The following is a 14287-nucleotide window of genomic DNA, read 5'->3' as shown; positions in this document are numbered from 1 at the left end:
ACACAACGTTGCAACAGAAATGTGCAAAAGACTGAGCATTGTGCAAAAGTAACTTGGTGTATGTGTGTGTGTGTGTGTCAGTCCAGTCACTGAGTATCTGACAGTGAAGGCCTGAAGGCTCCGGTACCTCTTGCTAGAAGGCAGCAGGGTGAAGAGTGTGTGAGGGGTGTGTGGGGTCCTCCACAATGCTGGTGGCTTTGCGGATGCAGCGAGTGCGACAAGTATCATCCAAGATCAGCATGTTTCTCCAAGTCCAACAACAAATTCTGGGCTGCCTGAAACGTGTAGCTGGATGTTCAGCGCTGAGAGTGAAGAGCCGATCACGCATCACACCAACATCAGCCATCGAGGAAAACTCCAGCTGTTCCAGGGAGTGTTTGCTCCTCCATCTTCCCTCTGATACAGAAGGACTGCTTCATGACGGAAACAATGAAATGTCTGTAAATCGTTGAACAGTGTGGGAACATTTCTGAGAATATCTCCGAGAATCTGAAACATAACAATACAACAAAAGAAAATTAATAGAGAAGTAGAAAAAATGTCTCTCTTTGTGTGTGCACTGCTAAGTAAAAACATGCTGGGGACTTTTTTTGTGCAAATTGTTGAGTAGAAATGTGTCAAAAACAGGAAACACCGAAAACCCATTAGCTTACAGTAAAAACATAACTTGACTGGCTGTGACAACTGATACAAGACGCATCCTCGTGTACATCCTCTAATGGGAATGTCCTCCTCCTCCCTCTGTTTCATCACAGTACCAGTAAACACGAGGACCAAAAACACGAGTCCTCCGGGTGGGAGGAGGAGTCACAGCACTCCTGTAGCAGGTACACCCTCCAACATGTTAGTCTTTAAAACTGAAACTGCTACAAACATGTACAGTAGAGTCAGTCACAAATGTGCAGCCAACAGGTGCAGACTGTCAGTGGATCTGGTCCTGTGACTCAGACTGACCCTTTACACCAACATGGTTGAGACATCCTAACAATGCTCAGAGGAAAAGTGAAGTTTGAAGCTGTTAAATTTTCATGACAACCAAATAAATGTGTAAAAGGCTGAAAAAGGCTGAGTGTGAAACTCACTGGACCCTGATGAGAGATGATTTCACCAACATGTTGGGGAGCAATCTCCTGCTACTAAACTCGTTTTGCTTTCTTTTATAGCCCACACAGATACACTCGCGTCCCTGTTCTTTTATGTGTAAACGTTTCGTTATGCTGGGAGGAAGTGACCCCCCCCCCCTACACACCCCCAACCCTGGAGTATTTAATCTGCACACTCTCGCAGTAGGAAATCTTTATCCTGTGGTTTGATTCAGGAAACATGTCAAGCGCTGTTTCGTGTGAGCGCCATCGTTGCTTGAATTTGTCAAATTGGCGGTGGACACCATGGATGCTTCTCTGCTTTGTGGTCTCAGGTACATGTTTGTTTTATTTTGTTAAATTTTGTGTTATTTTTGTGATGAGGATCCTGAACCGTCTCTTGAAATATTCATAAACGTATTTCTGATTTGGTTTCTGGCAATCTGATATTTCAGTTGCTTCTGTGTCGTCATACATTTAAGAAGCTGCGTGAGCATTTCAGCGGTAAACCTCACTGATGGTGGCAGAAATGTGACCCTTCACAATAAAAGTCTGTCCTGAATGGAGACAGCTCATTATGAATAAAGAGAATAATTTGGACTTATCATGGACTCTAATATTTAGAGTCTGGCGTATGTTTTTTATTATCTTTCCCTCTGCAGTGAGGGGCAGAACTAATTTTCAGCCAAACTGAAAGTTAACCCATTTTTTTCTAACTTTATTTATTATTCATATAAAAAGCTTGTAGTGAATGAATCTATGTGACTTCTTAGCTTGTTCTTTTTTGAATCTAGAGCTCATTCTCTGTATCTTTCTCTGCATTTGTTTCAGAAGTGAACTCTTTTTAAAAATATATTTTTAAGGAGCTGCAAAGATTTTACCTTAGTTGACCCATTTCCTCTCTGAAGAAGGTAACACAAAGTACTGAGGTTGCCTCTTCCTGTGGTTTAAACAGACAGATGTCAAATCTCTGCAGGTGCCAACCAGCTGAAACATGTAATAGTTTCTCGGGAACTGACAAAGTAAACCTACAAAACAACTTTTGTTAAACAAATTAAACTGCAAACATGCTGGAATCGTTTAGTTTTGTTGGTACAGACATGGTGCTTATCATCAATGAGTGGCTATTTAATGGGATGAGAAGATCTGAAGCCTGTATGACCACAGTCTCAAGAGACAGTCTCACAGTCTCTTAATAAATATATGCACAGTTCTATCATCAATCAACTACCAAAGCTAACTGTAACATAAATGCTGGCTCAGATAGCTGAGGTGTATTTTTCTCCTTCTGTGTGAGGAATGCATTATTACACAATGAAAGAGGTGAACATAGGGGAGGTTACTCATGAAATTATTTTAATGGATGAACTGAAATGCCTCCTAAATCAATCAGAATCTCATAGTCAGCTGTTAGCAAACATGCAGGGATACACTCATTCATTCTGTCTGAGCTAACAGCTAATGTTAAAAGACAAACTAAAAATTTGTCATTTTAAGCCACATAAACACACCAGCTTTTATTTATTAATTTATACTTACCTGTATGTAAAAAGGAAGTGCCCCTGGGATCAAATCTCCTTGACCAGCAAAGGTAGCAGCAAGCTTAAAGACAAAACACTAGAGACTTTTAAATTCAACAATAGATATAAGCTCCAGATCAGATCCTTCTGCAAAGTACATTACAATAAAAAATATGAAATTCAATTCAATTCAATTCAATTTTATTTATATAGCACCAAATCACAACAACAGTCGCCTCAAGGTGCTTTATATTGTAAGGTAGACCCTACAATAATACACACAGAGAAACACCCAACAATCATATGACCCCCTATGAGCAAGCACTTTGGCGACAGTGGGAAGGAAAAACTCCCTTTTAACAGGAAGAAACCTCCGACAGAACCAGGCTCAGGGAGGGGCGGGGCCATCTGCTGCCAGTGTGCTGACTTAGCAGCAGTCCCGAACATAACGATTTCCAAACAGCCAGAAATGTTAAAAAGCATCTGATTGGGAAAGTGTAGCCGAGACACTGTTTCACAGGTACAAATATAGCATACTGTTTCTTGTGAGCAGTCTGTGATGATAATCCAGCCAATCATAAAAAATGAAGAGACTTTTTAATTAAAGACAGAAAGACATGAACACTGAATGAAGAGATAAACCACCGTAACATATCACAGGGTTCAAAGTAGCAAGTTTTTCTTAGAGTAAAAAGTAAAAACATTTATTTGTAAAGTGAAAGAAAAACAGTCTTCACTTTAATGTTAATGTGTATATTAAAGAAAAGCTTGTCATCTATCCATATTCTCAAATACTTGTATGTGTACACCCTTTGGTATCAGATGTAAAAGTGCTAAGTCAGCACACTCCTGTAGATGAGCTTTCGAGTACACCATAAATGTTTTCTTTTTGTGAGCGTTTGTGAACCCAGCAGTCATATTCAGTCTGAAGTTAGGCCTGCAGCACAGAGGCGGCGTGTGCATAAATAACAGTATCATCAGCATAGAGGTGTGTTTCTTCTTCGGTGTGTTTTTCGGAAAAACACAACTTGCTCAGATCAGATGAGATTAGAAAGTTTCACTTGTGCAGCTGTGATGGGAATTACACACATTCAGCAATACAGTGAACTTCCAGACTGACTGTCAGCAGTTTAAATTCTAATAATTCAGAGCTAGAAATCTGTGAAAAAGACCAAGCACTGGTCTCTCATAGAGAGCAAAGTAACAAATGCAATACTAAGAAATAAAAATGGAGCTTGGTGTTTTTATCAAAGCACAACCAGCAGGAAGCTGAGAACCACGAGAAATATGCACCATTAGCTTTGTTTAGATTGTTAGGCAAATGCAACCCAGCCCTAACACAAAAGTGTTGGTGCATATTAAGAGGTTAACCACTCCTATAACTGTAACAGGATGAAAGCTAATGTTTCTAACTGGAACATTTGGCAGCTACTTTTGATGCAGGTCCCAAACTTAAACTTCATTTATGCGCAAACACATAAAGGAGAATGCTTTACCGGTATCACGGCCTCTTCCGTTAGAATATGAAAATTAACACATTGTTTATGTTGATGCAACTGATGGGTTGTTTTTGTCCCTTTCAACAGTTTTTGCACTCTAGTTTGGAATGTTGAAAATACAGGCTGTTGGGAAATGTTGGTGTATACTGTACATATTTTGGGGGGAAGTGAAAATAGAAGCCAGCATACAAGTAACGATGCAGATCCACCAAAAGTAATGTGTTCCCAAAGTTCTTCTTTCAGGGATTTTTAAAGAAAATTCCTCTGTGTCACTTCTTGTTTAAGTTCTTGAAGCGTCACCAGCAGGCGACCCTCACGACAATGTCACCTCTTCTTCTCACCATCATCACAGACGAAATGTTTATGTCAGTAAAGAATTTTGGCGCTATAACAAGATAAAACAGCCTCCTCTGTTCTCATTACATACATGATGTAATTTGGCACATGTGCTTTGGGTTTTGGAATGAGTCTGCCTGTCGTGTGTTTGTACTACTGAATTTAATAATTAGCAGGTATCAGCTTTGTCTTTTGTCCTGTATCTCTACTCTCACTCAGCCAGTTGCAGCCTTCCACCGGCGGTTAAAAGGGAGTTTTTCCTTCCTGCTGTCACTAAGTGCTTGTTCATAGGGGGTTGCTGCTGATAATTTGTTCTAATTACATACAATATAAAACACCTTGAGGCAACAGTTGTTGTGATTTGGAGCCATGTAAAAGAAACTGGATGAAAATGAAAGTTCCACTGTGAGAGTTGCTGTTGTTAAAGGATGTAATGTTTCCTGCTACCTGGATTTGATTCTAGGATTTTCCGTGTTTCTGTTTTGGATTCCTGTTTTTTATTTCGCTATTTTTCTGGTATCTTTCATGTCTTGCTTCAGCCATCTTGTCTTGTCTTTGACGCATTAGTATTCCTGTCGATCTAACTTCTCTTTATTTTCTGATTTACTTTGAAATTTGTTCATGTTTTCATGCCTTGCATTAGTTTTCCTTCTTGTGTATCTGATTTTCTTGATTAGTTTCACCTGCCTCTCTCTCCTGTGTCTAGCGCCTCCTCCAATCTTCCCTGCAAGGTCAACATGTCTTCTATGCTCCTCAGTTGTTCTCCTCATGCCTGCTTGGATTTGATCTTTTGGACTTTGCTAGTGTTTTGTCTTCTGCATCAGCCTCAATAAAAGGGCAGCTGCTTCTCCTTGTGCATTTGGGTCCCTGGATCAACAGTGGCCCTGGAGTGGCTCACAAAACAGAAACTTAGTCATTAACATGTGGAAAAACCCAGTACTGTAAGTTTTGCCCCTGACTCCATTTAAAGCTGACCCTTCCTTATTATAACTTAATTTTGCATCCAGTAACTGCAGAGAAAGACTTTTAAAACATTCCCTCATGAGTCACAAACTTACTGTAAAGCCTGTGAATTTCAGCCGCACTTCTTTATCAGACATGGAGGTATTTTTCTGGCGGTCTGAAACTTGAGTAGAAGGCTGTACTCCAGCTTTCCCATGACCACAAAACAGAAGTGGTTCTTCCTATGGAGCTACACATTGGTTGGTAAAATAGCCCAGTGACAACCACAGCCTTAAATGATAAAACAGTGTGGTCTTTGGTTTGTGTGTCCGTGCTGCTGTCAGTGCATTCACAACCAGTCTTAAGAGGAAGAGGGCATTTCTGTGTCACACTGGCTTTGGACATGACATCACAACTTCCTGTTTTTAAAGCATGCTGTAAACTCTGTTTTTAACAGTGCTATATCAATAAAGTCTTTTATTAAATTGTTTTTGACATTTCATGTTTACTGGCTGTCTTTCAGGTGCTTTCTCGCTGGTCACTGTTCATCAGCCTGCTGTGCTCTCTGCAGCTCTGGGTCAGGATATCATCATGCCCTGTGAGCTCCGGCTGCAAGATGAGAAGCTCCTGTCCCAGCCCATCCTCTACTGGTGGAAATTAAATAAGATGGGTGGTGATTTCATACGGTTGATCCCCTCACAGACCCCGAACAATAGCCGTGCAAACCTTCTGGACAATAACGGGACATCAACAAACAAGTCGATGATTCTGAAAAGTGTGCAGTGGGCTGACAGCGGGAAGTACCGCTGCAAGCTCTCGCTTCACACAGAGAGGAATGGAAATTTTAGGCAGAAGGGGGACACAACTTCCCTTGTGGTTTACGGTAAATACAAGGCAGAAGATTTGTTGTTTTTTCATTTATTGCTTCACAGGGGCGACCAAAAGTAGTCACACTTCACAGTATTCACATCTACTGACTCTTGTTCTGCAGAGTTTGGCTGACAGAGAGGAGGTTTAAGGGTAAAGGTCAGGGGTTAGATTAGTTTGGACTGTGTCAGGACAGAACAGCCCTCTGTGGCACGTGCACATGAACGGTTGTGGCACGTGCACGTGAACAGTTTCCTCTGCAGACCTACAGAGCGTCTGCAGAAAAGCTGTGAAATATTTACTTTGATTTCCTGCCACCAAACAGAAATCCCCTCACAAATGAGGCTGAGTTAAAAAAAATCACTATGCAAGACAGAAATACAATTTATTAATTACAGAGACTGACGAAGAGACGGCTACGCTGTAAAATGGTTGCTGTGACTTCCTGGGTGTTTGATGCCAGTAGTCAGAAGTGTTTACAGTATTATTATTATTATATATTAATGTACTTCATTACCACATCATTTCCTCATTCACAGTATTATTACTGTATTTTTGGCTAAATGTTTCAACTGATCCTGGAGACTACATCCAGCAGACAAATAGTCCTGTACCTGAACCATAAGATGCCAAAATCTTCCAGGGTTTCCTAATTAAAACAGGGGTGTCAAACATAAGGCCCGTGGGCTCTGTTAAAGCTGAGTCTAAGATCTTTGAAACACGGTTACCCGTCTAATGACAGAAGCAGCTGCACCTGGATGATAAGAAAATGTGGGCAAAATTAGTGATGAGTGATGATCAATTATTCCATTTAGATTTGTAAGATTACAATAGGTGCCTGAGTTCTTTAGAGTATGGAGGTAAATTTCTAAAAAAAGAAGAAGAAAAACAGCGAGGGAAAGGCGACGTGCGTAAAAAGATTCACATGAAAGAGGAATTAAGCTAGAGCTGACATCCTGAGCTGAAATATTCTGTTTGAAAGTGAAAAAAACTTTAAATTAGTGAATGAATATATTATTTATGTTAATTAATTGTTCCAGTGATTAAACCCTGTGCTGTACATGTGTGCTCTTATTTCAGGCACCGTGGTCTTTAATGTCACCAAACGCGCTCCCTGCATGCTGGGCTGTGAGGTCAGCGTGACGCGGGATGCTGGATTTTCTTTGCACATTTTTCACAACGGCCGTCGACTCCAAAATGTTACCGCAGCTCCAGGAGACGCTGACGGTGCTCTGCCGTACGTCACTCTGTCTGAGACCGTACCTCTGTGGTCACGTGGGAAATACGAGTGCCAGCTGCACCTGAAGGATGACGTGATTAGAAAGAGCATCTTTCACAGCAACCTGCCTGGTAATCAATTCAATTCAATTCAATTCAATGTTATTTATACAGCACCAAATCACAACACTGCTGCTAACGGATGGGGAGAGAGAAGGAAGACAGGACAAAAGACAAGCTGTGGAAGAGAGACAGAGATTAATAACAAGTGTGATTGAATGCAGAGAGGTCTATTAACACATAGTGAGAGAGAAACCTGACTGAAACTCTTCAAATAAGCCATTCCTCTGCAGATGATCTGTTAGCTGTTTGACAACTACTCTTTCAAGGATGTTTGATATGAAAGGAAGGTTGGAGATTGGCCTATAATTAGCTAAGACAGCTGGGTCTAGAGATGCTTTTAAGTAAAGGTTTAACTAAAGCCAAAGACACATTGATGGTTTGGAGGAAGTAATTATTGAAGTTAACTCAGAAAGATCAATTGGAGAAAAAGACTCTAAGGGCATTGAAGATGATAACAGTGGGTGGATTATATTCTTAAACTTAGTTACAGCGCTTTTAGAAAGACATCTACTGTGATAAAGTCTACTCTACACTGCTGTGTAATCAATTATTGTAAATGTAAATGTTATCAGGAAATGATCAGACAGCAGAGGGTTTTCAGGAAACACTGTTAAATGTTCAGTTTCTATGCCATATGTTAAAACAAGATCTAGAGTGTGATTAAAGTGGTGGGTGGGTTCTTTTACATTTTGAGAGAAGCCAATTGAGTCTAATAACAGATTAAATGCCATGTTGAGGCTGTCATTTTTAGCATCTACATGGATGTTAAAATCACCCACAGTAATTATTTTATCTGAGCTGAGCACTAAATCAGATAAAAAGTCTGAGAAATCAGAGAGAAACTCTGTGTAAGGCCCAGGTGGACGATAGATGATAACAAGTAAGACTGGTTTCTGAGTTTTACAGCTGGGGTGGACGAGGTTAAGCATCAGGCTTTCAAATGAATTAAAAGTCTGTCTTGGTCTTTCGTTAATTAATAGGCTGGTGTGAAAAATTGCTGCCACACCGCCCCCTCGGCCTGTGCTTCGGGATTTCTGGTAGTTAGAATGACTCGGGGGTGTTGATTCATTTAAACTAACATACTCATCCTGCTGCAACTAGGTTTCTGTAAGGCAGAGTAAATCGATTTGTTGATCAATTATTAAGTCATGTACTAACAGAGACTTGGAGGAGAGAGACCTAATATTTAATAATCCACATTTCACTGTTTTACTCTTTGGTTCAGATGTGGATACTGTATTGTTCTTTCTTTGTGATTTTTTATGTTTAAGTTGTTTGTTGCTGGTTTTTGGTTTGTTTTTTGTCTGTTTGGGAGCTGACACAGTCTCAATGGAGATGGGTTTTTGGGGGGTAGCAGGAGGAGAGAAGCTGCAGAGAGGCGTGTAAGACTGCAACTCTGCTTCCTGGTCCCAACTCTGGATAGTCATATTTTGGGGGGTTTAATAAATTGGTCCATATTTCTAGAAATGAGAGCTGCTCCATCCAAAGTGGGATGGATGCCGTCTCTCCTAACAAGACCAGGTTTCCTCCAGAAGGTTTGCCAATTATCTATGAAGCCCACATCGTTTCTGGGACACCACTCAGACAGCCAGCAATTTAAGGAGAACATGCGGCTAAACATGTCACTCCTGGTCTGATTGGGGAGGGGACCAGAGAAAACTACAGAGTCCCACATTGTTTTGGCAAAGTTACACACCGATTCAATATTGATTTTAGTGACTCGATCATCAGATTAATCTTCCTCCTGATAGGAATCAGTGACACTGCAGAATCTGAACAGTACAAATTAATCTTTAAAGAATTTGTTTTAACAGGAAACAGGAAATAAGAAAAATCCTGAATTTCTGTGTGAGATTTTCTTTGCACAGGCACGACTCTGTTCTCTTCCACTTCTCTAAAAGATGAGCTAAAATGGTTTGTGTTTTTTTGTGTTATTGTGTTATTTTATTTTGAAGGGCACGGCAGCTGTGTGTCTAAATTTTGGACTTTATACTTTCTACAGTTTATTAAAGTTTTTTGTATTTCTTATTTTAATTTAAATTGTGAATTTATTGATATATGATGTTATATTGTTGTAGTTAAGATGACTTAATTGAATGAACATGTGTTAATAATTCCTTTATGATGTGATTGAAGAGACGTGCTTTTTCAGACAGTACAGCAGGTCATCTGCTTTTATTTTATTTTGGTGTATTTTTTCAGAAACGATTACTTTTTCTTTATGGCAAATTTAGCAACTTTAATCTCAGAACTTCTGACTTAATTTTTTTTACCCCTTTGCTCAGCCTCTTCAGTGGTTGCTTAAGTAAAGTGTTTAAATACTAGGAAGGAAGTAACTACAGGTATGTCTTAGCATGCTAACCTTAACGACTAGCCTGATTGACTCACTTCGCCATCTTGTGGTAAAACGTTGATATTACACAAAAGTACAGCCTGGCTCTCTGACAACTTCAGGCGCTGTCTCTTCAACACAGTACAGATGTTTTTGACATAAAGTCCACAAAAGGTCTTTCTTTCTTTCTCCCTATGTTGACGTTCATTCTGAGGGGTTTAAACCAATTTAATGTGTAATATGTATCTTTAAAGAGGAAACTTGTTTAATCGTGAAGGGGTTTTTTCTCATTGGTTTCAGAAGTTGGAGAAGGTGATAAAAATGTGTCCACTACATGTTCATCAGCGCTTCATGGTGAGTTTGTCATTTAAGTTTCTTTTTGTTGGAATTTGAAATTTGCTGTTACAGGAAAAAGGACTCCAACACTGCACTCGTGTGTTATTGGTACGGGATTAAACTTCACACCAGGGGTTTTGTGCGTTTTGATTTCAGGGGTGTACCCAGAGCCGTGGTTCTTGTACGTGGCCCTCCTCCTGGTACCTGTCACCGTCCTCATAGGTCTGTTGAGTGTCATGCTGATGTGCAGATGACTTTATCAGCGTCTGGCTGGAATGGAGAGGTGGAGATGCAGCTGTAGAGATCCAGTCTGTCCGGAAATAATCAACCACATTTAGTTTATCAGTGAAAAACTGCTGCAAATATTTATCAGTTTCCTCATCACTCAACTTTAGAAGCACATCATGGTAACAAATGACATCAAAGTGGTAACTATGGAGGGAGTGAACTACAAAAACAAACAAAAAACGCTGCAAAATTGAACTGAAACGTTCACCAACAGGGGGCTCCACCCTCTCCCTCAAGTGTTTCCCTTTGCCATGCCGCCATTGTAAATGACGGTTTACTGTTAAAGAGCTGCCTTTAAATAAAGGTTCAACAGACTCACCACACTATTCTTTCACACAAACTGATATTACAGTACATCAGCAAGTAAAACTGATTCATGTCAAACGTTTCACAGACAAAAATCACAAAGTGCTTCACAATAAAACACCAGAAATAAAAGTATAAGATGTCAAAGTCAGCCAGGACAGCCCAGCCATGTTTTTACCTCGAGATAATATCTGTTTGAGACACTATGCTGACATAAAGACACAGCAGTTACTTCATTAAATTCTGCTAACAGCTTCAGTTCATTTCGGAAAGTTTCCAATCATTTTTAAACACAGAGTTTTTACAATAAGCACCTTAAAGCGCACGTTTCTGTTTCTTAGACGCTCCTGGTTTGTATTAGCGTGTTGTACCTTAAAAGCTTAACCAGGGACAACATCTACCTATCAGCTATGGCTCTAACTCCTACATACATTGGATCTTTATTAATGTAACAATGTTTACATGCATTACTAATGGAATGAATTATTAATCTAACTATAATATGTGAATAAACCATGATTTTTACAGGTCTTTGTTCGTCTTTCATGCATTTTATTTTGAAAGGTTTTGCTGTAAACCTCTGCTCTGGTTCCTCTTTCATCAGAATTGTGTTTTGTTTTATTAGCTGTCACTTCCTCCACAGGTGCCACTTTTCCTGGTTCCTCAGACGTATAAAATCATCGTTACGATTACACTCAGAGTTTTTTCTTCATTTCTTTTAACATTTCTTGTAATTTTAACGTTTGTGATGAAGTTAGTCATTCATACGTTGCAGCATCTCGAGTTTCATCTCCACTGAAATCTCAGCTGCCCCAACAGGGATTTATTGCTGAAGTATGAAAAGAATATAACACAGTGTTGATAAAGATACATAGAGAGGTAAAATGACGGCTGAATAGTATTTTGGGAAAAAGAAGAGAAACCCTGCAGCGTGTTGAAAAGACTCAAGAAAGGATGCTTCAGCCCAGAAACATTCGTTATAAATACGTTTTATTGCAACTGAATCTCTGACATTAATATTAAACCACGTCTGAGCTGTTAAACACCTCACTGAAGCTGTGACAGCCAGCTTAAAGGTCCCACCAACGTTCGTTTCAACAACGCGCAGCTTGGATTGATTTTTCTCAGAGGGTGTTATTGTGTGTGTGTGTGTGCGCATGTTTTTATGCACCGTTAAAGGCTAAAATGGGGAATTGTGGTTAAAAAAGCAGCTGTGAAACCTCACTGCTACCACCTAAAATGACAGATTGAGAAGTTAGCCGTAAAAATGTGAGTGAGCTGGAAACTTTCCGTGTGGTTGTCACTTCTGAGTTATGAATGACAAATAAGGACCTCGCCTGCTGTTCGCTTCAGCATTTGGAGACTTATGATGACTAAATATTTCCTTTCTGTGCCCATTCAGTCACATGAGTCAGCCTCTTTCTGTTTGATTTGATGTTTTTCTTTAAATTTATGAATCTTACAGTCTTGAGTTTCCCTGCAGGCATGAATCCACCAACCATTTACCAAATGTCAGAGGTGAACTTGAACACAGCGTAGATATATACTGTATCTGAGCACGACAAAGACTTCATTAATTAAGCATCGTTCCAAAACTGTTGCACTCACTGACCACTTTATTAGGCACACTTTAACTGTAGCAGGTTGGACCCCTTCAGAGCTGCTTTAATTCTTCATGATACAGACTCAACAAGGTGCTGGAAACTTTCCTCAGAGGTTTTGATCTATGTTAACATGATAGCATCACACAGCAGCTGCTGACTTATATGATAAGAATCTCCCGCTCCATCACATCCCAAAGCTGCTCTATTGACTGTGGAGGCTGTTTGAGGACATCAAACTCAAGTCATGTTGAAGAAACCAGTTTAAGATGATCTGAGCTTTGTGACATGGAGCCTTATACTGCTGGAAGCAGGATGCCACACACTCAGTACCAACGATGCTGAGTTGGTAGTGAGGGGCCCAAAGTGTGCCAAGAACATATCCCAAAGCCACCACACCACCAGCAGTTTAATATGTTCATACCAAGCAGGATGGAGCCATGATTTATCTGAGCAGGCAACATTTGTCTGGTTTTCTGTTGTCCAGGTTTGCTGACCCTGTGAGTTGTAGCTGCAGTTTCCTGTTCTTAGCTGACACCCTGCCTGGTCTTCTGCTGCTGTGGCCCTTTTATGTTCCCCTGAAAGGTCAAGGGGATGTGGGGAAAGTAACAAATAGTGTCCGGGTTGAAAAGGGGAGACATGAAGGCAAAATTGTTAAATTAAAGGTTTTTATGAAGATTTCTATTAATAATAAACTGAAAGAGATGGACAAACTGCTATCACCTATAAAAGAGAGGAAAAATAAGAAAATCAAGAGGAAGCTGAAATGACAGAGTTAATGACATATAATGGGCTGATTGTTTACACTGCAGAGCAGCTAAACAGGTGTACCTAATGAAGTGACCGATGAGTGTATTTTAATCATTTGCACTCTCCCAGTAGAAACCTTCCGTCGACACGATGTCTTACAAAATAAGAAATATTATTCCGATTATTTCAGTAAAGAAGGAAATGCTTGTTTCCTTCTTTTTTGTAATCGATTACATTTGAATTTTAAACAATTTAGTTATCAGATGTTTGTTTTTTAAAGAGTATAAACACGTTTGTAAATTTTGTATTATGACTTGTTGTACTCGCTTGCCCAGAACAGTCACAGTTTAGTCACCCATGGCTGATTTGTTTTCCTTTATTTTGTTTTAATTGATAAAAGGATGATAAAAACCACAAAGTTCTCCTTTCAGGTGATGATAAGAAAGGTGTGAAGCAGACAATGAAGTAAAATCTCTGACACTTTTATTTTGGAACTATTTTTCCAGCCAAGGCCGGAACTAAAGGAGACGGTTGAATCCAGACTCTGACTTTGCTGCCCACTGAATAATAACATCAGCTGCATTTAGACTGATCCCACTTAAGCCTCACTTTAACGATGCAGCTCTGTCAGCCATTGCAGGTACAGGATAATACAAGAGAAAAGAGATCCAGTGTTGTTCATTGCAAAAGCCCCCCAGCAGGAACAAAACTGTCTGAGGTTAATCCTGGTGGAAATGTTTGCTACATTTGTTTTCTGTTTCATTTCCATCGTACACTGAAAAAAATGAGCTACATCCAAAAAGTCGGCTCCATCTGCTGGCAGCCTGAGGTCTTTTGAGTTGTGCAGGACATTACTGAGGAGCGCTGTGGTGGTTTCTGTAGTCTTTTATGTGGCTGTCTGCTGGGGAGGGGCAGGAAGCGGCTTTTAGTTGAGGCCAGCTCTGTCCTGGACAGTGCCCTCGACCCCACAGAGGAGGTGGGTGAGAGGAGGATGTTATCCAAGCTATGTTCCATTATGGACAACACCTCTCACCCCCTGGATGGGACCGTGGAGGTCCTGAGCCGCTCCTGCAGGAGTGACTGCTCA

At 40.2% G+C, this 14287-nt stretch overlaps 1 protein-coding gene across 4 annotated transcripts; it reads left to right on the top strand.

The window, feature by feature from the left end:
* The first annotated feature begins 1276 nt into the window (after positions 1-1276).
* LOC102079998 (uncharacterized) lies at positions 1277-11380 on the top strand. 4 transcript variants are annotated; one of them, XM_025911870.1, is made up of 5 exons: positions 1277-1417; positions 5903-6262; positions 7327-7596; positions 10223-10273; positions 10412-11380. In XM_025911870.1, the coding sequence occupies exons 1-5, from the start codon at positions 1324-1326 to the stop codon at positions 10507-10509; spliced, it is 873 nt and encodes a 290-aa protein (XP_025767655.1). In that variant the 5' UTR covers positions 1277-1323; the 3' UTR covers positions 10510-11380. The 4 variants fall into 4 exon arrangements, with proteins under 4 accessions (XP_025767655.1, XP_005456104.2, XP_005456106.1 ...); XM_005456047.4 differs by having other exon boundaries at positions 10220-10273; XM_005456049.4 differs by lacking the exon at positions 1277-1417 and adding an exon at positions 4803-4842 and having other exon boundaries at positions 10220-10273.
* Positions 11381-14287: the final 2907 nt, after the last annotated feature.

This window comes from Oreochromis niloticus, linkage group LG11, assembly GCF_001858045.2.
Source record: "Oreochromis niloticus isolate F11D_XX linkage group LG11, O_niloticus_UMD_NMBU, whole genome shotgun sequence".
Lineage (NCBI taxonomy): Eukaryota > Metazoa > Chordata > Actinopteri > Cichliformes > Cichlidae > Oreochromis > Oreochromis niloticus.
This window is presented reverse-complemented; position numbering and strand designations above follow the sequence as displayed.